Source organism: Pleurodeles waltl, chromosome 6 (genome assembly GCF_031143425.1).
Source record: "Pleurodeles waltl isolate 20211129_DDA chromosome 6, aPleWal1.hap1.20221129, whole genome shotgun sequence".
Classification (NCBI taxonomy): Eukaryota; Metazoa; Chordata; class Amphibia; order Caudata; family Salamandridae; genus Pleurodeles; species Pleurodeles waltl.
Genome location: NC_090445.1, coordinates 709,525,422 through 709,553,411, shown reverse-complemented (window position 1 = coordinate 709,553,411; position 27,990 = coordinate 709,525,422). Strand labels below are relative to the sequence as shown.

The window sequence follows — 27,990 nt, the reverse complement described above, 5'->3', positions numbered from 1 at the left end:
ATGTCATGTACAGCTAGGGTCAGAAGTCTTTAAAAATGTGGTGCAATGTCTGGCCGTAGGCCATTTACCTACAGGCTCTGAGTAGATAACCTACATTAAGAGGGTACTGTGTGATGACATATGTCAGGCTCCGCAGTCAACACCTGCTTCACATGACTAAAGGACATGTGCTGTTGTCACGCCCTTGGAATTGGGAAATCTTCAGCTGGTCAAAGCTTCGTTCAGGCTGCCAGATGCCGGCGCATGTAGCACATGTAAAGTGCCTGGCTGCCAGACCCTGATATAGAGGGTGTTTGTTAGGCTGACCTTTGCTCAGCTTCCCAGACACTCATCATTTTTTGCAAAACTGAGGGGAGGCAGAGCCCCTCTGCCCAAAATAATGGGTCTCCCCTGCAGGCTGATATCCCTATTCACACTTCTATTTCCACAACATTCACTAACAGAGTCTAGAATAGAACTTTGCTCCTAGAGGTGAAAGGCTCAAATCATATGACATAATTTATCTGGAGTCCCTACGGTTCAGTTATAAAGAGTGCTAATTCTGAGTTTTCCTTTCTTGTAGATGCCATCCCAACATCAACAACAGGTATGAGCTACAGTTCAGTCACTGCTGTGTGGTCTGCATGAGCCTTCTTGAGCACTTACACAATGTTCTTTTCTCTTCTTTCCCAGCTACAACCCATGTTTCTAGAAGTACATATCCCACAGGTAGGACATTTTGTGTTAACATAAGTGTTTACAATGTGGAAATGTGCTTAAAAGATGCTGGTGTCTTACATTTTCACCTAATATCAATGCAATATCAATGTTTCGGTCTGTAATTTCACTTGTGAAGTCATAACAGCAACACATCCATTAAGGTATCTTTACGAGTAAATACATCACTCCAGACTTTTCTGGTTTTGGGATTCTGTATTCAGACAATATGAGGAAGGTCGGGTGTAAGCCCTTACTATAACCTGTGAATTCCTAATGGATATTTTAGTATTACAATGGTGACTGGTAACATGACAATCCTTGAATATCCTAATCTATTGCTGGCCAAAAACAAATTACATTTTTCAAAACAGTTTTTCAAAGGAGGCCTACCCTGGTGTTTAAATGTTAAATTAATGCATGCCTCGGTGGCAAAGGTCTCATTTGAAAAAAACAGAAACCTTCATTACTTGTATTTGTGTTTAAGAAAAGAAGCTTCTCCTGCTGTCCTCAGCACATCACTGGAATCCCATTATTTTCGTGAAAGAGACACAAGTCAAGCCACGGGGATTACCTCTCCCACTCATTGTCCAATATAAGTACTTTTATCTGATCCAGACATTTTTTATTTGTTTCCCCTGCTTTTCTAATTCTACATAATTCCTTAGATTGGAGCTTTATCATTTAATATGCTTTTAAAACTAAAGGTATGAAGTGATCACGTTGCACAGTGCATGAATTTTCTTGTCTTTTGAATTTAAAGCATTCGATGATCTCAATGCAGGTTTCTGCTTAAGGCTCCTCAGGTACTTTGACATGACTTCTAGGCAGCCCATGAGTGTTATTTCAAAAGATATGTCTTACAATGCATGAAAAAATGATAATTAGTCTCCTGCTTAGCTTTGACGACACCTCTGTATATAGCCTGTTATTACGCAAAATTTCCAGTCAGAAAGCACTACATACATAGGCCCATATTTATACTTTTTGACGCTAAACTGCGCTAACGCAGTTTAGCGTCAAAAAATTTAGCGCCGTCTAACGCCATTCTGAAGCGCCATGCGGGCGCCGTATTTATGGAATGGCGTTAGCCGGCGCAAGCAGACCGGCGCTGCCTGGTGTGCGTGGAAAAAAACCACGTAGACCAGGCAGCCCGGCGTTGGGAAAAAATGACGTTAGGGCGTCTTAAAATGGGGCAAGTCAGGTTGAGGCACAAAAATCGCCTCAACCCGATTTGCGCCATTTTTTTACGACGCCCAGGCGCCATTTCATGACTCCTGTCTTAGTAAAGACAGGAGTCATGCCCCCTTGCCCAATGGCCATGCCCAGGGGACTTGTGTCCCCTGGGCATGGTCATTGGGCATAGTGGCATGTAGGGGGGCACAAATAAGGCCCCCCTATGCCAAAAAAATAAATAAAAAAATATAAAAAATTATACTTACCTGAACTTACCTGAATGTCCCTGGGGTGGGTCCCTCCATACTTGGGTGTCCTCCTGGGGTGGGCAGGGGTGGCAGGGGGGGTCCCTGGGGGCAGGGGAGGGCACCTGTGGGCTCATTTTGAGCCCACAGGCCCCTTAACGCCTACCCTGACCCAGGCGTTAAATTGTGGCGCAAATGCGGGGTTTTTTGACCCGCCACCTCCCGGGCGTGATTTTTGCCCGGGAGTATAAATACGACGCATTTGCGTCGCCGTCATTTTTTTAGACGGGAACGCCTTCCTTGCATCTCATTAACGCAAGGAAGGCGTTCACGCAAAAAAATGACGCTATTTGGCCATACTTTGGCGCTAGACGCGTCTAACGCCAAAGTATAAATATGGCGTTAGTTTTGCGCCGAATTTGCGTCGAAAAAAACGACGCTAATTCGGCGCAAACGGAGTATAAATACGGGCCATAATCCCGTTATTTGAAGTACACAATGGCTAAATAAACTTTCAACAAGTAAAGAAGTAGGAGTCCATACCTCTCCACCATTCGCAATGCGAATTATTCTGCAAAATGTTACGCTGCTGCCATATGTCCTTTCTCTTTCCTGTCAGACCTTAGAATCTCATTAATGTCCACACTTAACAGCTTCGAACTCTGGTAGTTTCCTAATTAGGTGATGGAGAAGGAAGACATTAGCACTGAGTTGTTACCAATAACCTCTAAAGACCAAAGGGCAGAACCTGATCTAGCTTCCACATAGAGAGCAAAGGAGAAACAACAGATGTAGTCTAAATGCTTTGCATACACTCTTTTGGTTCAAATTCTCTGTTGTGGTTTCTAGCGATCCACAAAGACGCCTTAAGGTTGGAGCATGAAGGACTTGGCAATCTCTGCAGGGTCACCTCCAAACCATTTGTCTTCACCCCTGCTGTTTTGAAATTCTTTATTGGTATTAGAACTCTGTGCACTTTACCTCTACCCAGTGCTAAAGTATTTGTGCTGCCTCCCTAAAGCATGGTAAAAGTGGCTAACACCTGATTGGCACATTTAATTTACTCATAAGCTCCTAGTGTATTGTAGTGCATCTTCCCAGGCTCTGTAATTCAAATACTACTAGCAGACCTAAAGCATACCTTGTGTCACCTACTACAGCAGCCATTAAAACATGTCTCAGGCCACCCATTGTAGACTGTAGTCTAGTTTCAAACTGTCAGTTTCACCTAGCAGAATAAAATATTTCCCTGGTCTAAACCTTCATATTTAATACGTATCTCACACAAAAGTTAGGTTCTAAACAGCCCATAGGGTAGAGTACAATTTATTAAAAGGCAGGACATGTATTTTAAGCTTTACATGTCCTGTTAGTGAAGAACTCCTACATTTGTTTTTTACTACGGTAAGACTTACCTCTTGCATAGTATTAAATTTGTTTCCATATTACATTTAGTAAGTGTTAACATTTTATTGTGTACAGGTAGACATACCATATTTGGATTTATATAGATTGTATTTTAAAATTTGATTGAATGTTAATGCCAGATTCTAGGTCACAATTCTGAAAATAGCACCTTTATAGTTTTGGCATTTGCTCGTACTAACCATGTCCCGCTGTAGGTGTCCTGGGTCATATGACTATGAATAGTTTAGCTGATGGGGTTTGTGTATTCCCCCCTGACAGTTAGACAATAGGTGACTACACAATAACATGGGACTGACCTGTCCCTGCCCACTTACACAGCAAAGGGATGACTGCAGCACACATAGAAATTAAGCTGACAATAGCTTTTTTTCACCTCAGACTTCCTAGATGCTTGGCAGGGGAAGGGAAGAACTTTTCAGTACCAGATTTAGGGTTAGCTGGGAAGATTCAACCACTCCATTGGCTGGTACCCCTTATAAATATTGGACTCTCAGAACTGCTGCACAATACACTTCTTGACCTATGGAAGTCTTCAGAAGGGCTGCCCCAACCCCGAGAACAATACTCTACTGCTTAAGGCCAGCTTTGTTCACCAGATAAGTGTCTTGGTGCTTGATGCCTGCCTTGCTTCCCTGATGTTCTTTCCTGGTGTTAGAGTTCTGCTTTGCTGCTTGAATCCAGGGCTCCCAGAATGACTGCAAGGGCTATTTGTGTGGCTTCCTGTGTGACTTACAGCAACATAACAACCTCCAGAGACCTTGAACCCAACTGGCCTCTGCTAGAGCGTGTGCTAACTCGCAAGTGCCCTGCCCCTAAAAGTCTGGAAGTGGTAGAAGAGGTACAGCTTCTCCCTAAAACTAAAATGTAGGAACTTGTAAATTGTTTCATAAAAAATTGTAGAAGAACAGACTGAAGAGAAGGACATACTTGGCAGCAGGTCAGCCAAACTTTACCTGTTACATTCATCCCCACAGCTGCAAAGTACTCTTCAGATTGACAACCGAGCAACAATATGTGGCCTGTTAGGGCACGCTTAAGCTACTGCTTCATCTCACTGGAGGTTTTCGCGTTCAAAAATGTTGTCCACGTCCAAAAATAAAATTCTCACTAGTTCAGTGGCAAAGGACTACCTATTGATTTTAATGACCTCCTCAGCCTGAGAATCTAACTTCTCCCACTCAGGAATTTGGTCTTGCCGGCTTCAATGAAACTTCGTCCAGCACTTCCCGACAAAGACTTCTCAGCCACAGCCTGCTGCCTTGCCCTGCTGAACTCTACCTTATCCTGAATATTTCTTTCAAGTTTCTTCTAAGTTTGAAGGCAATCCAAGACTGCACCCAATCCACCTTGTGAATCTAACCTGCACGCTGTTGCTCTTTGCCTGAACTTTAGCATTTGCCCTGAATTCATGCACCCCCGATACTCATGGTAGATGCTTTGATCATTTTTAGCACTATTTCTCCCAAAAAGCTGTAAACATTCATACCTCCGGTTGTACTGATTGTATTTAATTACTTTTAATGTCATTTTATTGATTACAATTATCTCAATTCTTGGCAATTCGTGTTGCAATTTTCTTGTGCTGAGTTTTCACTTTATTACTTTTTTTGTTCTGCATAAGGTAAGCCTGGCTGCTTTTGTGCTAAGGTACAAGAGGATTGAGCACAGGTTAATTTAGGGACTTTTGTACTTCACCCTGATATGCATTGTGGTTGTTGCTTAAGAAGAGTTTTAACCCCCTCCATCCAATAATACAATTTCTTTTAGAGCAGATGAAGGCAGGCAGATCAATAATAAGAGCTTTTGGAGAATGCATTTAGCATTCCATTATTGGGGCATGAGTGAATGGAATGAGGGGCACACCAAAGGTGTAATGAAGGTGCCTTAAGATAGGTGTTCTTGAAATCCTGATGAAAAGGACAGAAGGATTTTAGGAGCTCTAATGAAGATGGAGCTGTAGAGAATTACCTTCACTCCAGTGGCCAGTGAACCTAACTCCAGTGCTTAAAATTCAAACAGTCCTACATCTGCCCTGACACTCTGGTCCACTTCATCTCCCAGCAAAGGGAGCTGCTGGGAAGAAGGATCCCTGAGGGATGTGTAACCTAAAGCTTGTAGATGTACCATTCCTGGGTTTACAAGACAACTCTTAAGTGGGAACTCAGAAAGACAAATGAAAGACTCTTCAATGCAAGCTTGCCTTACCCTCGGGTAGAGTGTGCTGAGCTCAGAAGCTGCTATGAGGGAATTCCTATCAAGTACAAATCTCAACAGTGAAGCAAGCAGCACAACTAAAACAACACAAAAGTGAGGTCAAAATCAAATTAACTGAAAACTATTTTTTGTTTACTATTTGAAAGTGAATGTAATAAACCACATGGAATGACGATTCCCAAGTGAATAGCATTTTTAGCAAAGAAAACCAAAAACAAATAGTAGCAGATAGTTGCAAATCTTGTACATTTGAAACATTAATTTATAGATAGTTCAGAAGTTTAATCCATATATTTTGTAAACCTTCTGGTATTCTTAGTTTAAGGAATCCCTCTTTAATAAAACCACTGAACTTACTTATTGATGACTGAAAACAAACTCAAGCAGTTAGACTCAAATGCTTCCAAGTATGTTGGAAAACTCTAAGCATCATGACCTGTTCACTGTGCTTTTTTCTACAGTGCGAATTCCCATCCAACTCCAGAATGGTGGCAGCAGATGCGCCGGCCGCGTTGAGGTCTACTATAACTCCTCCTGGGGGACAGTGTGCGATGACTTGTGGGACCTAAGTGATGCAGAAGTTGTGTGCAGAGAGCTCAGTTGTGGACGGGCAGTTTCTGCTCCTGGCTCTGCCTACTTTGGTCAGGGCAATGGAAGCATTTTTCTGGATGATGTCAACTGCGGGGGCTCAGAGTCCTCCCTGTCGGAGTGCAGTCACTCTGGCTGGATGCGACACAACTGTGGCCACCATGAGGACGCTGGGGTCACCTGCTCAGGTAAACTACTCATTTTCTGGACCCAAAGATGTTGCTTCTCTGATGTCAGTGCTTCAGAGGATTTGTTTCTCACCATAGTGATGTTGTCTGCACTCTGCTTTCTATTTGCAGTCAGAATCCACACCTGTCTTTACCTGTACAAGCGTGAATGGCTCAGACAACTCTGTGATATTAAAATGATTCAAAAGTAGAGCCCCAAGAAGATTGACTTTGATTTTTAAGTTGGCCTACCGAATTAGAGAAATCTTCATGTTTTTTCATAATTTCGAACATACATTTCTTTCCATCTGTCTGGTATGGGGAGAGGCTATGGCACACAAGATGTGATGCCTTCATAGGGTTATGATGCTCCCTCAGCTGCCCTCCCCTCCCCTCTCTCAGTAATGGTAATAAATAGCATACTTTTCTTTACAGAACTGCATGTAGGGTGTGTGCTATGCTATTTTGTCATGCATGGTAGTTATTGACAAAGGTACACAAATGCATCCACTGGACATGGGGATAAATTCATGCGAAAAACCAGATCACATTAACTAAGGATATTATGTTGGGCCTTAGTTTTTCCCTTCTGCCAACTGATTCTATAGGGGAAACTTTGTTGACTAAAGGATAGTTTTACTTCCTCTGTATAATAGTGTAAAAGTGTTTTTATTACTAAAGGTGCTCCAAAAAACATTGTTTTATTTGGCCACTTTTCTTTGCAATGGCATGGTAGCAAGGGTTGGATATCCATGAAAAGTGGATGCAGGGTCTGAGTTAATGCCAAGTCCTGCGTCCCACCTACTCTGTGTCTGTCCAAATGGCATCCACTGCTGGAGTTGGAAGTATATGGTTAAAAGTGTGCTAAGTCTAGCCCTAACTTCACAAGGTGAGAGGTGATGTGCTTTTGGGCGTACGTTGTTCAAACTGTCAATGAAGCTCAATGACTTATAAAACAATTAACTTCAACAGTTTTTAACTATTAAAGTTTGTTTAGTTGTACGTTTCATTTTTTGGGTTTAAACAAGAAAAACACAACAGCAACTGTGAAATAGCAACTTGGCTAACCAACATATTTTACTGCATGCCTGCTAGGGTAACAAACCTCTTTTTCTTCATCCATGTGCACTCTGTTCTTTAATGAAGATCACCGTCATGCAGCCAAGGCAGTGCAAGCCAATGGCGGTGAAGCATAGATGACCTTCACCCTCTTTCTGCAGTAGGATGTCTTATGTAATGTGCTGGAAAGAGAGATGGCTCTTTCTGTAATGAGATGGCAGATGCAAATGCAACCTCTTAGTAGTCTACTTTGTTTGGCTACAATAAATCACTCTTAGCCTCAGGCAATAAAATGCTAATGCATCAGTGATGTTCCAATGAGAATTTCCCATATCTTCCTAGGCTGCGTTGCTTGTCAAGTAACGTACATGTGACATATTTTGAAGATAACTTTTTCTCTCCAGGATTGGTGTTAGATAATTGCCACATGAAACGTCTAAAATTACAGTTACAATGATAGACGCCGATGGAGACCTAATCTCTGTGGTCTGATCTTCCCTGGTATCCAGAGCAGCTTCTTCTGGATTTGCTCTGTGCCCTGTTCATTCTCCCCAGAATCCATAGCTGAAGTTGGTAAAATGTTTATGTCCCCTAAAAAGGAAGAAGATGAAAACAAATAGTAGATGGTCTCTGTTGTGGTTCTCCAGTAGAAAGTAGTGTAGTGATTAGCAATATATGTACAAGAACTACTTGAGAGTGGCATATTCCAGTCACAGAAACCTGAAATCTTTCTAATGGTATTCCTGGATTTACAAATCCTCCCAATTAGCCAGGAAATGGCAATGAGTTGTTTTATATTTTCCTATCAGCAAAAAGGTCTTACAATATAATGATTGTGTAAGACTGCCCCAGCACTGAAGTATTGGGTGAGACTGCCACAGCACTGTAGTATTGTGTTTGTGTGAGTTGCAAGGATTTGCATCTCAAAAAACACAAAAAATGAAAGGAGCCATTCGATTGGTTAAACAATTCACACTATCTGCAAAATAAGCCAACCACCCTCTGGAAACAATGATGCCACCAAAAAATACAAGAAGGGATCCTTCTTATTAGCTAAACAATGCATTCCACATGCAAACTAAACCCATAGGATCCAGAGATAAGGAACCAATACTTTGGAGTACATAATTTTTCTTTTGTCCATTTAGAAAAACAGGCATACAGACTAATTTCTTTAACAACCTGTCATATGGTCCACTACTCATCAAAAAAAAATGCGAGAGTTTTGGTGCGGTGTGGAAGAGTCTCATGCACTCTATGTGACCAATTGCTACATGGCATGCATTCAAGAGTGTCTTCCTTCTCAACAAGTGAATCATAAAATAAATTAGGGATTGCATCCAAAGAAGCACTCTTGGTCATATGCGAGGCTAGTAGAGGGATGAGGAGGAGTAAGAAAAGATCCTGCCACATGATGTGCAATTACAAGTTAAAGAGGAAAATGATTGGTGTCTCCAGTTTTTGTCAGTGTTCTGTAACTGGTTTAATAAAATCATGTTTGGAGAAATGAACAAAAAAGGGCACTCCCTAGCAATGTAGGTGCATATTAAAAATGTCAGAAGGGTTTTTACTAAAGGTTTTTACAAATGAGGAAATTAAAGAAATGTAAAAAAAATATTAAAAAACAGTTTTTGAAATAGAAAAGAAAATTAAACATAAAACGGTTCATTCCAAAAGCAAGAACCATAAAAACCCCCCAAAAATGTAAAAAAAAAAAAAAATTGGTTGTGTGCAGGAGCTTGATGTAGGCTGGTTCCTTTTACCCAAACAGCTGCAGAAGGCTCATGGTTGTATGGAACGGCAGGAGGGCCAACCTGTGTTGGTTCAGTTGTAGGCAAAGCCAGCACACTGGTTCTATAGCCCAACCCCCTATGCACGGCCCATATGTAGCAGGACTCGGACAGCTGAAGACAGTGGACTGCAGGACCAGGACAGAGGCCAGGACCTGTGGACCACCCTACGTTGCATGGCTCAATGTCATGTACAGCTAGGGTCAGAAGTCTTTAAAAAAGTGGTGCAATGCCTAGCCATAGGCCATTTAGCTACAGGCTCTGAGTAGATAACCTACATTAACAGGGTACTGTGTGATGACATATGTCAGGCTCAGCAGTCAACACCTGCTGCACATGACTAAAGGACATGTGCTGTTGGGATAATCTGCCAAATACATTTACTGTATAGGACTCAGAGGCAGTCTGTACCCTGCAAGTGACTCCTGAATGGGCTATTGATTACAAACGTACCATGATTATCACAAAGAAAAGAAAACATTTTTTCATGTGGGAAAGAAAGGAAACAGACCATTATGTTCATTAATTATGACTCCAGCTACACCCAGAAATAAAACCTTTATGTGTCACTAAGCAAGATGGGAAAATACAGTAGGCATTTTAAAATTCAGGGCTACATAACTATGGTAAATCTAAACATAAATATACTTTTTCTGCTACAAGATAAATTGCTGATGATGTCACGCCCTTGGATTTGGGAAATCTTCAGCTGGTCAAAGCTTAGTTCAGGCTGCCAGATGCCGGTGCATGTAGCACATGTTAAGTGCCTGGCTGCTAGACCCTGATATAGAGGGAGTTTGTTAGGCTGACCTTTGCTCAGCTTCTCAGACACTCATAATTTTTTGCAAAACTGAGGGGAGGCAGAGCCCCTCTGCCCAAAATAATGGGTCTCCCCTGCAGGCTGATATCCCTGTTCACACTTCTATTTCCACAACATTCACTAACAGAGTCTAGAATAGAACTTTGCTCCTAGAGGTGAAAGGCTCAAATCATATGACATAATTTATCTGGAGCCCCTATTGTTCAGTTATAAAGAGTGCTAATTCTGAGTTTTCCTTTCTTGTAGATGCCATCCCAACATCAACAACAGGTATGAGCTATAGTTCATTCACTGCTGTGTGGTCTGCATGAGCCATCTTGAGCACTTACACAATGTTCTTTTCTCTTCTTTCCCAGCTACAACCCATGTTTCTAGAAGTACATATCCGACAGGTAGGACAGTTTGTGTTTACATAAGTGTTTACAATGTGGAAATGTGCTTAAAAGATGCTGGTGTCTTAAATTTTCACCAAATACCAATGCAATGTCAATGTTTCAGTCTGTAATTTCACTTGTGAAGTCATAACAGCAACACATCCATTAAGGTATCTTTATGAGTAAATAGATCACTCCAGACTTTTCTGGTTTTGGGATTCTGTATTCAGACAATATGAGGTAGGTCGAGTATAAGCTCCTACTATAACCTGTGAATTCCTATTCGATATGTTAGTATTACAATGGTGACCGGTAACATGACAATCCTTGAATATCCTAATCTATTGCTGGCCAAAAACAAATTAAATTTTTCAAAACAGTTTTTCAAAGCAGGCCTACCCTGGTGTTTAAATCTTTAACTAATGCATGCCTGGGTGGCAAAGGTCCCATCTGAAACCTTCATTACTTGTATTTGAGTTTAAGAAAAGAAGCTTCTCATGCTGTTCTCAGCACATCACTGGAATCCCAATATTTTTGCGAAAGAGACACAAGTCAAGCCACGTGGAATACCTCTCCCTCTCATTGTCCAATATGAGCACTTTTATCCGATCCAGACATTTTTAATTTGTTTTCCCTGCTTTTCTAATTCTACATAATTCCTTAGATTGGTGCTTTATCATTTAATATGCTTTTAAAACAAAAGGCATGAAATGATCACGTTGCACAGTGCATGAATTTTCTTGTCTTTTGAATTTAAAGCATTCGATGATCTCAATGCATGTTTCTGCTTAAGGCTCCTCAGGTACTTTGACATGAGTTCTAGGCAGCCCATGAGTGTTATTTCAAAAGATATGTCTTACAATGCATGAAAAAATGATAATTAGTCTCCTGCTTAGCTTTGACAACACCTCTGTATATAGCGTGTTATTACGCAAAATTTCCAATCAGACTGCACTACATACATAATCCCCATATTTGAAGTACACAAGGGCTAAATAAACTTTCAACAAGTAAAGAAGCAGGAGTCCATACCTCTCCACTATTCGCAATGTGAATTATATTGCAAAATGTTACGCTGCTGCCATATGTCCTTTCTCTTTCCTGTCAGACCTTAGAATCTCATTAATGTCCACACTTAAACGCTTTGAACTCTGGTAGTTTCCTAATTAGGTGATGGAGAAGGAAGACATTAGCACTGAGTTGTTACCAATAACCTCAGAAGACCAAAGGACAGAACCTGATCTAGCTACCACATAGAGAGCAAAGGAGAAACAACAGATGTAGTCTAAATGCTTTGCATACACTCTTTTGGTTCAAATTCTCTGTTGTGGTTACTAGCGATCCACAAAGACGCCTTAAGGTTGGAGCATGAAGGACTTGGCAATCTCTGCAGGGTCACCTCCAAACCATTTGTCTTCACCCCTCCTGTTTTGAATTTCTTTATTGGTATTAGAACTCTGTGCACTTTACCTCTACCCAGTGCTAAAGTGTTTGTGCTGCCTCCCTAAAGCATGGTAAAGGTTGGCCAACACCTGATTGGCACATTTAATTTACTCATAAGCTCCTATTGTATTGTAGTGCATCGTCCCAGGCTCTGTAATTCAAATACTACTAGCAGACCTAAAGCATGCCTTGTGTCACCTACTACAGCAGCCAATAAAACATGTCTCAGGCCAACCATTGTAGACTGTAGTCTAGTTTCAAACTGCCAGTTTCACCTAGCAGAATAAAGGTTTTCCTTGGTCTAAACCTTCATATTTAATATGTATCTCACACAAAAGTTAGGTTCTAAACAGCCCATAGGGTAGAGTACAATTCATTAAAAGGCAGGACAATTTTTTTGAGCTTTACATGTCCTGTTAGTGAAGAACTCCTAAATGTGTTTTTTACTAAGGTAAGACTTACCTCTTACATAGTATTAAATTGGTTTCCATATTACATTTAGTAAGTGTTAACATTTTATTGTGTACAGGTAGACATACCATATTTGGATTTATATAGATTGTATTTTAAAATTTGCTTGAATGTTAATGCCAGATTCTAAGTCACAATTCTGAAAATAGCACTTTTATAGAGTTGGCATTTGCTTGTACTAACCATGTCCTGCTGTAGGTGTCCTGGGTCATATGACTATGAATAGTTTAGCTGATGGGGTTTGTGTATTCCCCCCTGACAGTTAGACAATAGGTGACTACACAATAACATGGGACTGACCTGTCCCTGCCCACTTACACAGCAAAGGGATGACTGCAGCACACATAGACATTAAGCTGACAATAGCTTTTTGTCACCTCAGACTTCGTAGATGCTTGGCAGGGGAAGGGAAGAACTTTTCAGTACCAGATTTAGGGTTAGCTGGGAAGATTCAACCACTCCATTGGCTGGTACCCCTTATAAATATTGGACTCTCAGAACTGCTGCACAATACACTTCTTGACCTATGGAATTCTTCAGAAGGCCTGCCCCAACCCTGAGAACAATACTCTACTGCTTAAGGCCAGCTTTGTTCACCAGATAAGTGTCTTGCTGCTTGATGCCTGCCTTGCTTCCCTGATGTTCTGTCCTGGTGTTAGAGGTCTGCTTTGCTGCTTGAATCCAGGGCTCCCAGAATGACTGCAAGGGCGGGAAGCGCGAATCACCGGGACAGCGGCAGACAGGGCAGGAGCCCTTTAAATCCAAACCAACACGCTCCCGCCCAGCGGGAAGTGCAAATCACCGGGACAGCGGCAGCCAGGGCAGGAGCCCTTTAAATTCAGTCAGCGCGCTCCCGCCCAGCGGGAAGCGCGAATCACCGGGACAGCGGTAGCCAGGGCAGGAGCCCTTTAAATTCAGTCAAATTCAGTCAACGCGCTCCCGCCCGCGGGACGCGCCCGGGCGAAGCCCGGGCGAAGCCCGGGCCAAGGGCGGGCCCGTCCTGCACCCGTCATCGTCCGGAGGAGGCTGGGCTGGGCCTATTCTCTTTCATCTACTGTCTAAATAAACCAAGTAAGCTTAACTTATATATTTCCTGGTATTCCACAACCTTACAGGCACCATGGGGAAAAGGAAAGCTGCTGACTCACTAGGCCCCTTGTCAGATAGCAAAAAGCAGAGGAAGCGCACTGCTAAATTGTTCACCAAGCCAAAAAAAACCTTTGAGGAGATAGATCAGTTGTTTGAAGAGGTTGAGGCAATTCTAAACTGTTCACCCAATCATAACGGTGCCTCCCTCGGAAAAAATGCCCTAGTCCCACCCGGGAAGATACAAGACTATTTTAAGAAAAGGTCAAAGGATCAAAATCTGGACTCAGGGTTGATCAAAAACAGTGCAACCTTATCAACAACGCACCTGCTATCCGTCCCCCCCTCAAATGCTACAACAAACACGACAAATGTATTGGTGCACAGGAGTGGATCTCCTCCTGTGGGAACAGAGGGCAATATCCCAAATCCTGCCATATCACTGAGTCCTGTGACCAACATGATCCCGAATATACCTTGCAGAAACCGGTATGAGGCCCTAGCCGAGGTTGATGAAACTCCTAGAGTTTTTGATACAATAACAGATGATATCAGCAAAGAAGCTACCCATTGCACCCTGGAATCTGTCCCTGCCTCCCCTCCAATGCACCCTGCCATCGAGCCTAGCAATGCCCTTATACTTCAGAGAATAGAAGAAGTTAGATCCCTGGTACTACAATTGGCCAAATGCTTCCGGGAGAGCTTAGAGTGCGGACCCAAGTGCAATCATAGGGATGAAGAGGCGAACATAGGCCATACAACGCCTGATCCAATACTATCAACCCAGCTTGCACAGGGGGGCCAGGTTACCGATCTACAAAAGGAGAAGACATATCGGGTCGGCTCAGATGGGAATGTAACACGCCCAGAATTCAACACCACACATGCGAGCCAATATTGCAAAAGACCATTAGATGAGGGGGATACTATGGGAAACCATAGTGCCATTAATAAACTCCCCTCAGTGCCCTCAAACTACCTGCCAGCAAAGAGCCGTAAACAGATTGACAATCTCCCACCCAGGAAGTCCTATGCCATTCCTAATGACAGCGACCCATTTGCTCTCAAGTATGCTCCCGGTTGTCTTAATGTCCCTTCCCTTCAGAGGACTCCTCACGACCCAGTCTTATTGCCAAAACCCCAACGCCTCAAGCCTGGAACTAATACTCTCTTTTTGAAACAAGTCCCGAAACTGCTTCCTGGACTCAGCGAGGATCATGAGTCTAGGGTTAACAAAGTAATCCACTGGCTACGACACCAAAGAAACTGTCTATCAGTTATACGTTCAGATATTCGTAACACTAAGCGGTGGTGTCCCTTAGGATCAACATACAATGTAATTTCAATTGAGTTTCATAATAGATCCCTGGTCGAAAACCTTGTTCTGTTCAATGACCGAACACTCCATCTTATGGAACAAAGAAGGGGGTACATCACTTTAGAGACAGTACCAAAGATGGAAGGCCAACCACATATTTCTGATTACTCACGCAACAATTCAACCAGCAATCAGTCCAGGCATGTCGTTTCTATTCGGCCTAACCCTGTATGACTGGCAATAGCCCAGGGACCAATTCCCGAGACTAGTCTAACGGAACCCAGTCCGACAATCTCTGATGGACCTACCGATACAGAGTCGATTTCCGAGAGGCTCAACCCACAGCCACCAACCCCGGTCCTTGAGGGAAAAGGCATATCAATCATGACGTGGAATCTAGCAGGCCTTGGGAGGAAATTAGACGACAATGACTGGTGCTCGTATATCAACACCCAAGACATATGTCTTTTTCAAGAAACATGGACCAAAGAGCCGACCACTTTAGACGGTTTTCTTTCTTTTAATGTGGCTGCTCAACCCTCCACAAAACTGACAGGCAGAGCCAAAGGTGGACTTTTTATGCTAATAAATAAAACTGTGCAGTGCACCTATAAGACCCTAAAGTTCGATAGCCCAGATCTGATGGGGCTACAAATTACGTTCCAACAGGATTTCACCATAACGTTTGCTAATATTTATGCCCGCTCGGTTTCGCGAGGGGCTGAGTCCCCAGTCTTAAAACAGCTTCTTGATTTTCTAGACACCCTGCAATCAACCTCCTACCTAATAATAGCTGGGGATGTAAACTGCACCTTTGAACCCTCTGTGATACTAACTGGTCTCACAGAGGATGAAGATGAAACATGGGGGATTGCACAGTTGACTAGTGACAACAACTGTGTTAATTCTCGTGTAGCTACCCAATTGGCATCCCTTTGTTTAAAACACGGTCTCAGGGCATGCAATGGCCGAATGCCCTCTGACCTGGATACTGCACCCACTTTTAAACGTGGCTCAATCACAAGCGTAATCGATTACTTTTTAGTGGATGTGAGACTGTGGCCCTTTCTGAATGACATGAAGGTGGACGCTAGAACCGAAAGCAACCACTATCCCTTGCTACTCTCTATGTCAGGTGATGTTTTTGGTAGGACTTTGAACCAACAAACTACTTTGGTCCCTATTCCTACCATGAACATCACATCTACGAAGGTCAGGTGGCCAAAGGTCCAGTCAAACCCTTACCTGCTAAGCGAGATTTATCAGGCCTTTATAGATATCCTTGCTCCATACAGTGACCACGATTCCAATGATATACCCTTCCTATATATACATGAAAATATGATCACAAGATTACAACGTACATTCTATAGGAAGGTTGGGGCAAGACATCAAGGAGCTACCTCTAACACATGGTTTGACGAGTCCTGCCACATGGCCAAGAAAGGATTAAAAGGAGCCCTCTTGAACGGTTCCCATGGGGAAATACTATTAGCTAGACGTACTTACAAAGAATCCATCACCCCAGCAAAAAAAACCTGGGAAGACACAACTTGGCAGAGTTTGTTGGATGCTACTCAATCCAACAATAATAAATTGTTTTGGGAATTGTTAGGCAAACGAGAGAAAGAGGGCAGGATTGGTGTGAGAAGCCACATACAGCCAGAAAAATGGGTTGACCATTTCTCTGGCCTATACAGGAAAATTGAGACCCCCATAATCTTAGCTACAGGGAAAGCAGACCAAGATCTTCCTTCTACCCCTGATGAGCATTATGGCCCAGCTCCTCCTGTAGGGGGCACACAGGTTTTTAAGAACCACATCTGCTTTACTACTAAAGAAACAGCCAATGCTATTAGTTCTTTAAAACTTGGGAAAGCTCCAGGCCCAGACAAAATACCGGGGGATCTCTACTCGTCTGAACCAATAGTCTGGACTTGGTATATCAATACACTCTCTAATAGAATTGCCGAAGGGGGGCAGATCCCCATGACATGGAAGGGTGCAGAAATGATCCCCATCCATAAAAAGGGTGACGTAAACCTTCCGACAAATTACAGACCAATCAGTTTCATCGATAACATCCAAAAAATATTTGCCAAACAAGTTCTAGGTAGATTAACCAATTGGGCCAAAGATCAGAATATCCTTTCCCCTCTCCAAGCCGGATTTCGACCAAGGACCAGTACAGTAGACCAGGTCTTTAGACTGGCCATTCTGTACTGGAAGTATACAGCCCTGGCCAAACAACCATTATACATCGCCTTTGTCGATCTGAGATCAGCATTTGATCTGGTCCCGAGGGAAAAGTTGTGGGAGGTGCTACAAAAAATAGGGACTCCGGCCAATCTAATCCAACTTTTAAAGCGGTTGCATGAGGACACATATGCGCAGGTGAGATGGGGGAACCTAGGCGAACTAACGGACAAAATTCCCATAAATAGGGGTGTTCGCCAGGGTTGTGTGTTGGCACCTTTTTTATTCTCTATCTTTATTAACGAGGTTGTACAGGTTTTAATGATGTGCCAGAATGATGCCCCCACCCTATGCGCTCAAAAAATTCCAATCCTCCTTTTTGCTGATGATTCTCTTCTTATTTCTAAATCTCCCATGGGCCTTCAAACTCTTATCAATAGATTTAACTCCTTTTGTCGAGACTACGGCCTAGAGCTAAACCATAAAAAGACCAAGCTAATGGCGTTCCGCTCAGGAGTGCGGAAGAAATGCACTATCCATTTAGAAGGGAACCTCTTGGATAAGGTTTCCTCCATTGACTACTTGGGCATAAGGATTGCTGACAATCTAAACTGGGGAGAACAGATCAACAAAAGTGTGGGCCGCCTGCAGCATGGTGCGGCATCAATCCTGCGCTTCTATAGGGGTACGACAGCAAAAACTGTCTCCTCGGCAATTAAGATCTACATCGCCAGAGCACAGGGTGCCGCCGCATATGGAGCAGAGGTCTGGGGTTCTTATGATTGTAACAGGCTCACTACTTGTGAGAACAGTTTTGCGAGGTCCTTGTGTGCTTGTCCTCCTAGTACTCCACTGATACCACTGTTCTTAGACTTGGGCCTGAGACGCATAGCCGATCTAATTATCTTAAGACCATTATTATATTGGATACGACAATGGACCAACCCCGAATTAGACGTTTATAAGACCTCACTCCACGACCTGCTAATGTGTCCCAATTCAACCTCCATTCCCTGGGTAAAACATGTATCCAGTTGGTTTAATAAACTTGGCCTCAGCCACTTTTGGGAGGAACCCCACAAACTAGAAAAGGGTCACTCCATTGTGCTGAAACGCATATATTGGTCCTATGTATGTAATGACCATATTACCCACAGAACCTATGGCACCTTAACAAATCGCTTCACAGATTTTAAGTGGTATCCACAATTTGAACCATACTTAGACAATATTCCTGACATCCTCGGTAAAAGCTTATACGCCAGATTCCGTTTCGGGTCACTGCTGTTGAAGACATTGATGTGCAGATGGGGTACAAAAACAGAAACAAGTACATGCCCAGCTTGCGGTGTAAAATCAGAAACGGTTGAACATTTTATGTTTTTTTGCCCTGCATACTCCCTTCCCAGGTCTAAGTGGATCTGTCATATTTGCCGCGATATGGGGATAAAAGATTGTGCCTCTGCTTTGAGGATTTTAAAAAGTCACCATTCCACGGTTTTAATACTTGCTGTTAGTAAATATTTATTAGCAGCATGGCGAATATGCAATTCCATTGCAAAGACTGTGTTTTAATCTAGTGTCTTATTTTTTATTCTTTTACTCTTACAAGAACTGTAGGAAGGGGGTTGGAACCATATTATATGTACTATGTATATTATGTGTACTGAGATTTTTAATTAGACTATGCTTTTAGGAACCCATGTTCCACAATAATTTTTATCTATGTTCTATAATATTATTATTATAGGTTTTATCCTTATTCTTATTATTATTGCATATTCGCTTTGATGATTGATTGATCGAATAAAGCATGTGTTAAACAAACAAACAAACTGCAAGGGCTATTTGGCTGGCTTCCTGTGTGACTTACAGCAACATAACAACCTCCAGAGACCTTGAACCCACCTGGCCTCTGCTAGAGCTTGTGCTAATGCGCAAGTGCCCTGCCACTAAAAGTCTGGAAGTGGTAGAAGAGGTACAGCTTCTCCCTAAAACTAAAATGTAGGAACTTGTAAATTGTTTCATTAAAAAATGCAGAAGAACTGACTGAAGAGAAGGACATACTTGGCAGCAGGTCAGCCAAACTTTACCTGTTACATTCATCCCCACAGCTGCAAAGTACTCTTCAGATTGACAGCCGAGCAACAATATGTGGCCTGTTAGGGCACGCTTAAGCTACTGCTTCATCTCACTGGAGGTTTTTGCGTTCAAAAATGTTGTCCACGTCCAAAAAATACAATTCTCACTAGTTCAGTGGCAAAAGACTACCTATTGATTTTAAGGACCTCCTCTGCCTGAGAATCTAACTTTTCCCACTCAAGAATTTTTTCTTGCCATCATCGACGGCTTTGCTGAAACTTCGTCCAGCACTTCCCGACAAAGACTTCTCAGCCACAGCCTGCTCCCTTGCCCTGCTGAACTCTACCTTATCCTGAATATTTCTTTGAAGTTTCTTCTAAGTTTGAAGGCAATCGAAGACTGCGCCCAATCCACCTTGTGAATCTAACCTGCACGCTGTTGCACTTTGCCTGAACTTTAGCATTTGCCCTGAATTCATGCACCCCCGATACTCATGCTAGATGCTTTGATCATTTTTAGCACTATTTCTCCCAAAAATCTTTAAACATTCATACCTCCGGTTGTACTGATTGTATTTAATTACTTTTACTGTCCTTTTATTGATTACAATTATCTCAATTCTTGGCAATTCGTATTGCAATTTTCTTGTGCTGAGTTTTCACTTTATTACTGTTTTTGTTCTGCATAAGGTAAGCCTGGCTGCTTTTGTGCTAAGGTACAAGAGGATTGAGCACAGGTTAATTTAGGGACTTTTGTACTTCACCCTGACATGCATTGTGTTGTTGCTTAAGAAGAGTTTTAACCCCCTCCATCCAATAAGACAATTTCTTTTAGAGCAGATGAAGGCAGGCAGATGAATAATAAGAGCTTTTGGAGAATGCATTTAGCATTCCATTATTGGGGCATGAGTGAATGGAATGAGGGGCACACCAAAGGTGTAATAAAGGTGCCTTAAGATAGATGTTTTTTGAAATCCTGATGAAAAGGACAGAAGGATTTTAGGAGCTCTAATGAAGGAGGAGCTGTAGAGAATTACCTTCACTCCTGTGGCCAGTGAACCTAACTCCAGTGCTTAAAATTCAAACAGTCCTACATCTGCCCTGACACTCTGGTCTACTTCATCTCCCAGCAAAGGGAGCTGCTGGGAAGAAGGATCCCTGAGGGATGTGTAACCTAAAGCTTGTATATGTACCATTTCTGGGTCTACATGACAAACCTTAAGTGGGAACTCTGAAAGACAAATGAAAGATTCTTCAATGCATGCTTGCCTTACCCTCGGGTGGAGTGGGCTGAGCTCAGAAGCTGCTATGAGGGAATTCCTATCAAGTACAAACCTCAACAGTGAAGCAAGCAGCACAACTAAAACAACACAAAAGTGAGGTCAAAATCAAATTCACTGAAAACTATTTTTTGTTTACTATTTGAAAGTGAATGTAATAAACCACATGGAATGACGATTCCCAAGTGAATAGCTTTGTTAGCAAAGAAAAACAAAAGACAAATAGTAGCAGATAGTTCCAAATCTTCTACATTTGAAACATTAATTTAAAGATAGCTCAGAAGTTTAAACCATATATTTTGTAAACCTTCTGGTATTCTTAGTTTAAGGAACCCCTCTTTAATAAAACCACTGAACATACTTATTGATCACTGAAAACAAACTCAAGCAGTTAGACTCAAATGCTTCCAAGTATGTTGGAAAACTCTAAGCATCATGACCAGTTCACTGTGCTTTTTTCTACAGTGCGAATTCCCATCCGACTCCAGAATGGTGGCAGCAGATGCGCCGGCCGCGTTGAGGTCTACTATAACTCTTCCTGGGGGACAGTGTGCGATGACTTGTGGGACCTAAGTGATGCAGAAGTTGTGTGCAGAGAGCTCAGTTGTGGACGGGCAGTTTCTGCTCCTGGCTCTGCCTACTTTGGTCAGGGCAATGGAAGCATTTTTCTGGATGATGTCAACTGCGGGGGCTCAGAGTCCTTCCTGTCGGAGTGCAGTCACTCTGGCTGGATGCGACACAACTGTGGCCACCATGAGGACGCTGGGGTCACCTGCTCAGGTAAACTACTCATTTTCTGGACCCAAAGATGTTGCTTCTCTGATGTCAGTGCTTCAGAGGATTTGTTTCTCACCATAGTGATGTTGTCTGCACTCTGCTTTCTATTTGCAGTCAGAATCCACACCTGTCTTTACCTCTACAAGCTATATGGCTCAGACAACTCTGTGATATTAAAATGATTCAAAAGTAGAGCCGCAAGAAGATTGACTTTGATTTTTAAGTTGGCCTACCGAATTAGAGAAATCTTCATGGTTTTTCGTAATTTCGAACATACATTTCTTTCCATCTGTCTGTTTGTCTATCTATCTATCTATCTATCTATCTATCTATCTATCTATCTATCTATCTATCTATCTATCTATCTATCTATCTATCTATCTATCTATCTATCTATACACACACACATATACGTATATATAGATATATACACGCACATACATAATGTAAAGTGTGTAATATGCTATTTATTGTATGGGGAGAGGCTATGGCACACAAGATGTGATGCCTTCATAGGGTTATGATGCTCCCTCAGCTGCCCTCCCCTCCCCTCCCCTCCCTCAGTAATGGTAATAAATAGCATACTTTTCTTTACAGAACTGCATATAGGGTGTGTGCTCTGCTATTTTGTCATGCATGGTAGTTATTGACAAAGGTACACAAATGCATCCATTGGACATGGGGATAAATTAATGCGCAAAACCAGATCACATTAACTAAGGATATTATGTTGGGCCTTAGTTTTTCCCTTCTGCCAACTGATTCTATAGGGGAAACTTTGATGACTAAAGGATAGTTTTACTTCCTCTGCATAACAGTGTAAAAGTGTTTTTATTACTAAACGTGCTCCAAAAAACATTGTTTTATTTGGCCACTTTTCTTTGCAATGGCATGGTAGCAAGGGTTGGATATCCAGGAAAAGTGGATGCAGGGTCTGACTTAATGCCAAGTCCTGCGTCCCACTTACTCTGTGTCTGTCCAAATGGCGTCCACTGCTGGAGTTGATAGTATATGGTTAAAAGTATGCTAAGTCTAGCCCTAACTTCACAAGGTGAGAGGTGATATGCTTTTGGGCGTACGTTGTTCAAACTGTCAATGACGCTCAATGACATAAAACAATTAACTTCAACAGTTTTTAACTATTAAAGTTTGTTTAGTTGTACTTTTCATTTTTTGGGTTTAAACAAGAAAAACACAACAGCAACTGTGAAATAGCAACTTGGCTAACAAACATATTTTACTGCATGCCTGCTAGGGTAACAAACCTCTTTTTCTTCATCCATGTGCACTCTGTTCTTTAATGAAGATCACCGTCATGCAGCCAAGGCAGTGCAAGCCAATGGCGGTGAAGCATAGATGACCTTCACCCTCTTTCTGCTGTAGGATGTCTTATGGTAATGTGCTGGAAAGAGAGATGGCTCTTTCTGTAATGTGATGGCAGATGCAAATGCAACCTCTTAGTAGTCTACTTTGTTTGGTTACAATAAATCACTCTTAACCTCAGGCAATAAAATGCTAATGCATCAGTGATGTTCCAATGAGAATTTCCCATATCTTCCTGGGCTGCGTTGCTTGTCAAGTTACGTACATGTGAAATATTTTGAAGATAACTTTTTCTCTCCAGGATGGGCGTTAGATAATTGCCACAAGAAATGTCTAAAATTACAGTTACAATGATAGACGCCGATGGAGACCTAATCTCTGTGGTCTGATCTTCCCTGGTATCCAGAGCAGCTTCTTCTGGATTTGCTCTGTGCCCTGTTCATTCTCCTCAGGATCCATAGCTGAAGTTGGTAAAATGTTTATGTCCCCTAAAAAGGAAGAAGATTAAAACAAATAGTAGATGGTCTCTGTTGTGGTTCTCCAGTAGAAAGTAGTGTAGTGATTAGCAATATATGTACAAGAACTACTTGAGAGTGGCATATTCCAGTCACAGAAACCTGAAATCTTTCTAATCTTATTCCTGGATTTACAAATCCTCCCAATTAGCCAGGAAATGCCAATGAGTTGTTTTATATTTTCCTATCAGCAAAAAGGTCTTACAATATAATAATTGTGTAAGACTGCCACAGCACTGAAGTATTGGGTGAGACTGCCACAGCACTGTAGTATTGTGTTTGTGTGAGTTGCAAGGATTTGCATCTCAAAAAACACAAAAAATGAAAGGAGCCATTCGATTGGTTAAACAATTCACACTATCTGCAAAATAAGCCAACCACCCTCTGGAAACAAGGATGCCACCAAACAATACAAGAAGGGATCCTTCTTATTAGTTAAACAATGCATTCCACATGCAAACTAATCCCATAGGATCCAGAGATAAGGAACCAATAATTTGGAGTACATAATTTTTCTTTTGTCCATTCAGAAAAACAGGCATACAGACTCATTTCTTTAACAACCTGTCATATGGTCCACTACTCATCAAAAAAAAATGCGAGAGTTTTGGGGTGGAAGATTTCCACACATGCAATTTGCGAAAAGAAGGGCAATGCCTTTAGAGTCTCATGCACTCTATGTGACCAATTGCTACATGGCATGCATTCAAGAGTGTCTTCATTCTCAACAAGTGAATCATAAAATAAATTAGGGATTGCATCCCAAGAAGCACTCTTGGTCATATGCGAGGCTAGTAGAGGGATGAGGAGGAGTAAGAAAAGATCCTGCCACATGATGTGCAATTACAAGTTAAAGAGGACAATGATTGGTGTCCCCAGTTTTTGTCAGTGTTCTGTAGCTGGTTTAAAAAAATCATGTTTGGAGAAATGAACAAAAAAGGGCACTCCCTAGCAATGTAGGTGCATATTAAAAATGTCACAAGGGTTTTTACTAAAGGTTTTTACAAATGAGGAAATTAAAGAAATGTAAAAAAAATATTAAAAAACAGTTTTTGAAATAGAAAAGAAAATTAAACATAAAACGGTTCATTCTAAAAGCAAGAACCATAAAAACCCTCCAAAAATGTAAAAAAAATATATTTTGTTGGTTGTGTGCAGGAGCTTGATGGAGTCTGGGTCCTTTTACCCAACCAGCTGCACAAGGCTCATGGTTGTATGGAGCGGCAGGAGGGCAACCTGTGTTGGTTCAGTTGTAGGCAAAGCCAGCACACTGGTTCTATAGCCCAACCCCCTATGCACGGCCTATATGTAGCAGGACTCGGACAGCTGAAGACAGTGGACTGTAGGACCAGGACAGAGGCCAGGACCTGTGGACCACCCTACGTTGCATGGCTCAATGTCATGTACAGCTAGGGTCAGAAGTCTTTAAAAAATGGTGCAATGCCTAGACATAGGCCATTTAGCTACAGGCTCTGAGTAGATAACCTACATTAACAGGGTACTGTGTGATGACATATGTCAGACTCAGCAGTCAACACCTGCTGCACATGACTAAAGGACATGTGCTGTTGGGATAATCTGCCAAATACATTTACTGTATAGGACTTAGAGGCAGTCTGTACCCTGCAAGTGTCTCCTGAATGGGCTATTGATTACAAACGTACCATGATTATCACAAAGAAAAGAAAACATTTTTTCACGTGGGAAAGAAAGGAAACAGACCATTATGTTCATTAATTATGACTCCAGCTACACCCAGAAATAAAACCTTTATGTGTCACAAAGCAAGATGGGAAAATAAAGTAGCCATTTTAAAATTCAGGGCTACATAACTATGGTAAATCTAAACATAAATATACTTTTTCTGCTACAAGATAAATTGCTGAAGATGTCACGCCCTTGGATTTGGGAAATCTTCAGCTGGTCAAAGCTTAGTTCAGGCTGCCAGATGCCGGTGCATGTAGCACATGTAAAGTGCCTGGCTGCCATACCCTGATATAGAGGGAGTTTGTTAGGCTGACCTTTGCTCAGCTTCTCAGACACTCATAATTTTCTGCAAAACTGAGGGGAGGCAGAGCCCCTCTGCCCAAAATAATGGGTCTCCCATGCAGGCTGATATCCCTGTTCACACTTCTATTTCCACAACATTCACTAACAGAGTCTAGAATAGAACTTTGCTCCTAGAGGTGAAAGGCTCAAATCATATGACATAATTTATCTGGAGCCCCTATTGTTCAGTTATAAAGAGTGCTAATTCTGAGTTTTCCTTTCTTGTAGATGCCATCCCAACATCAACAACAGGTATGAGCTACAGTTCATTCACTGCTGTGTGGTCTGCATGAGCCATCTTGAGCACTTACACAATGTTCTTTTCTCTTCTTTCCCAGCTACAACCCATGTTTCTAGAAGTACATATCCCACAGGTAGGGCAGTTTGTGTTTACATAACTGTTTACAATGTCGAAATGTGCTTAAAAGATGCTGGTGTCTTAAATGTTCACCAAATACCAATGCAATGTCAATGTTTCAGTCTGTAATTTCACTTGTGAAGTCATAACAGCAACACATCCATTAAGATATCTTTATGAGTAAATAGATCACTCCAGACTTTTCTGGTTTTGGGATTCTGTATTCAGACAATATGAGGTAGGTCGGGTATAAGCTCCTACTATAACCTTTGAATTCCTTTCGATATGTTAGTATTACAATGGTGACCGGTAACATGACAATCCTTGAATATCCTAATCTTTTGCTGGCCAAAAACAAATTACATTTTTCAAAACAGTTTTTCAAAGCAGGCCTATCCTGGTGTTTAAATGTTTAATTAATGCATGCCTAGGTGGCAAAGGTCCCATCTGAAACCTTCATTACTTGTATTTGAGTTTAAGAAAAGAAGCTTCTCATGCTGTTCTCAGCACATCACTGGAATCCCAATATTTTTGCGAAAGAGACACAAGTCAAGCCACGGGGAATACCTCTCCCACTCATTGTCCAATATGAGTACTTTTATCCTATCCAGACATTTTTTATTTGTTTCCCCTGCTTTTCTAATTCTACATAATTCCTTAGATTGGTGCTTTATCATTTAATATGCTTTTAAAACAAAAGGCATGAAGGGATCACGTTGCACAGTGCATGAATTTTCTTGTCTTTTGAATTTAAAGCATTCGATGATCTCAATGCATGTTTCTGCTTAAGGCTCCTCAGGTACTTTGACATGACTTCTAGGCAGCCCATGACTGTGATTCCAAAAGATATATCTTACAATGCATGGAAAAATGATAATTAGTCTCCTGCTTAGCTTTGACGACACCTCTGTATACAGTGTGTTATGACGCAAAATTTTCGATCAGACTGCACTACATACATAATCCCCATATTTGAAGTACACAAGGGCTAAATAAACTTTCAACAAGTAAAGAAGCAGGAGTCCATACCTCTCCACTATTCGCAATGCGAATTATATTGCAAAATGTTACGCTGCTGCCATATGTCCTTTCTCTTTCCTGTCAGACCTTAGAATCTCATTAATGTCCACACTTAAAAGCTTTGAACTCTGGTAGTTTCCTAACTAGCTGATGGAGAAGGAAGGCATTAGCACTGAGTTGTTACCAATTACCTCTGAAGACCAAAGGGCAGAACCTGATCTAGCTACCACATAGAGAGCAAAGTAGAAACAACAGATGTAGTCTAAATGCTTTTCATACACTCTTTTGGTCCAAAGTCTCTGTTGTGGTTTCTAGCGATCCATGAAGACGCCTTAAGGTTGGAGCATGAAGGACTTGCCAATCTCTGCAGGGTCACCTCCAAACCATTTGTCTTCACCCCTCCTGTTTTGAATTTCTTTATTGGGATTAGAACTCTGTGCACTTTACCTCTACCCAGTGCTAAAGTGTTTGTGCTGCCTCCCTAAAGCATGGTAAAAGTGGCTAACACCTGATTGGCACATTTCATTTACTCATAAGCTCCTAGTGTATTGTAGTGCATCTTCCCAGGCTCTGTAATTCAAATACTACTAGCAGACTTACAGCATACCTTGTGTCACCTACTACAGCAGCCGTTAAAACATGTGTCAGGCCTACCATTGTAGACTGTAGTCTAGTTTCAAACTGCCAGTTTCACCTAGCAGAATAAAAGTTTTCCTTGGTCTAAACCATATTTAATAATAATCTCACTCAAACGTTATGTTCTAAACAGCCCATAGGGTAGAGTACAATTTATTAAAAGGCAGGACATGTGTTTTAAGCTTTACATGTCCTGTTAGTGAAGAACTCCTAAATTTGTTTTTTACTACGGTAAGACTTACCTCTTGCATAGTATTAAATTGGTTCCCATATTACATTTAGTAAGTGTTAAAATGTTATTGTGTACAGGTAGACATACCATTTTGGATTTAAATGGATTGTATTTTAAAATTTGCTTGAATGTTAATGCCAGATTCTAATTCACAATTCTGAAAATAGCACTTTTATAGAGTTGGCATTTGCTTGTACTAACCATGTCCTGCTGTAGGTGTCCTGGGTCATATGACTATGAATAGTTTAGCTGATGGGGTTTGTGTATTCCCCCCTGACAGTTAGACAATAGGTGACTACACAATAACATGGGACTGACCTGTCCCTGCCCACTTACACAGCAAAGGGATGACTGCAGCACACATAGACATTAAGCTGACAATAGCTTTTTGTCACCTCAGACTTCCTAGATGCTTGGCAGGGGAAGGGAAGAACTTTTCAGTACCAGATTTAGGGTTAGCCGGGAAGATTTAACCACTCCATTGGCTGGTACCCCTTATAAATATTGGACTCTCAGAACTGCTGCACAATACATTTCTTGACCTATGGAAGTCTTCAGAAGGGCTGCCCCATCCCCGAGAACAATACTCTACTGCTTAAGGCCAGCTTTGTTCACCAGATAAGTGTCTTGCTGCTTGATGCCTGCCTT

At 41.8% G+C, this 27,990-nt stretch overlaps 1 protein-coding gene across 1 annotated transcript in view; it reads left to right on the top strand.

Moving 5' to 3' along the window:
- The window catches only part of DMBT1 (deleted in malignant brain tumors 1), a 624,760-nt gene that overhangs the window by 267,545 nt on the left and 329,225 nt on the right, over nt 1–27,990 (top strand). The window contains exons 39-46 of the mRNA XM_069239169.1: nt 563–586; nt 673–708; nt 6,221–6,535; nt 10,430–10,453; nt 10,540–10,575; nt 20,898–21,212; nt 25,325–25,348; nt 25,435–25,470. Of these exons, the coding sequence (XP_069095270.1) occupies nt 563–586; nt 673–708; nt 6,221–6,535; nt 10,430–10,453; nt 10,540–10,575; nt 20,898–21,212; nt 25,325–25,348; nt 25,435–25,470 (810 nt within the window). The remainder of the gene's footprint in view (nt 1–562; nt 587–672; nt 709–6,220; nt 6,536–10,429; nt 10,454–10,539; nt 10,576–20,897; nt 21,213–25,324; nt 25,349–25,434; nt 25,471–27,990) is intronic.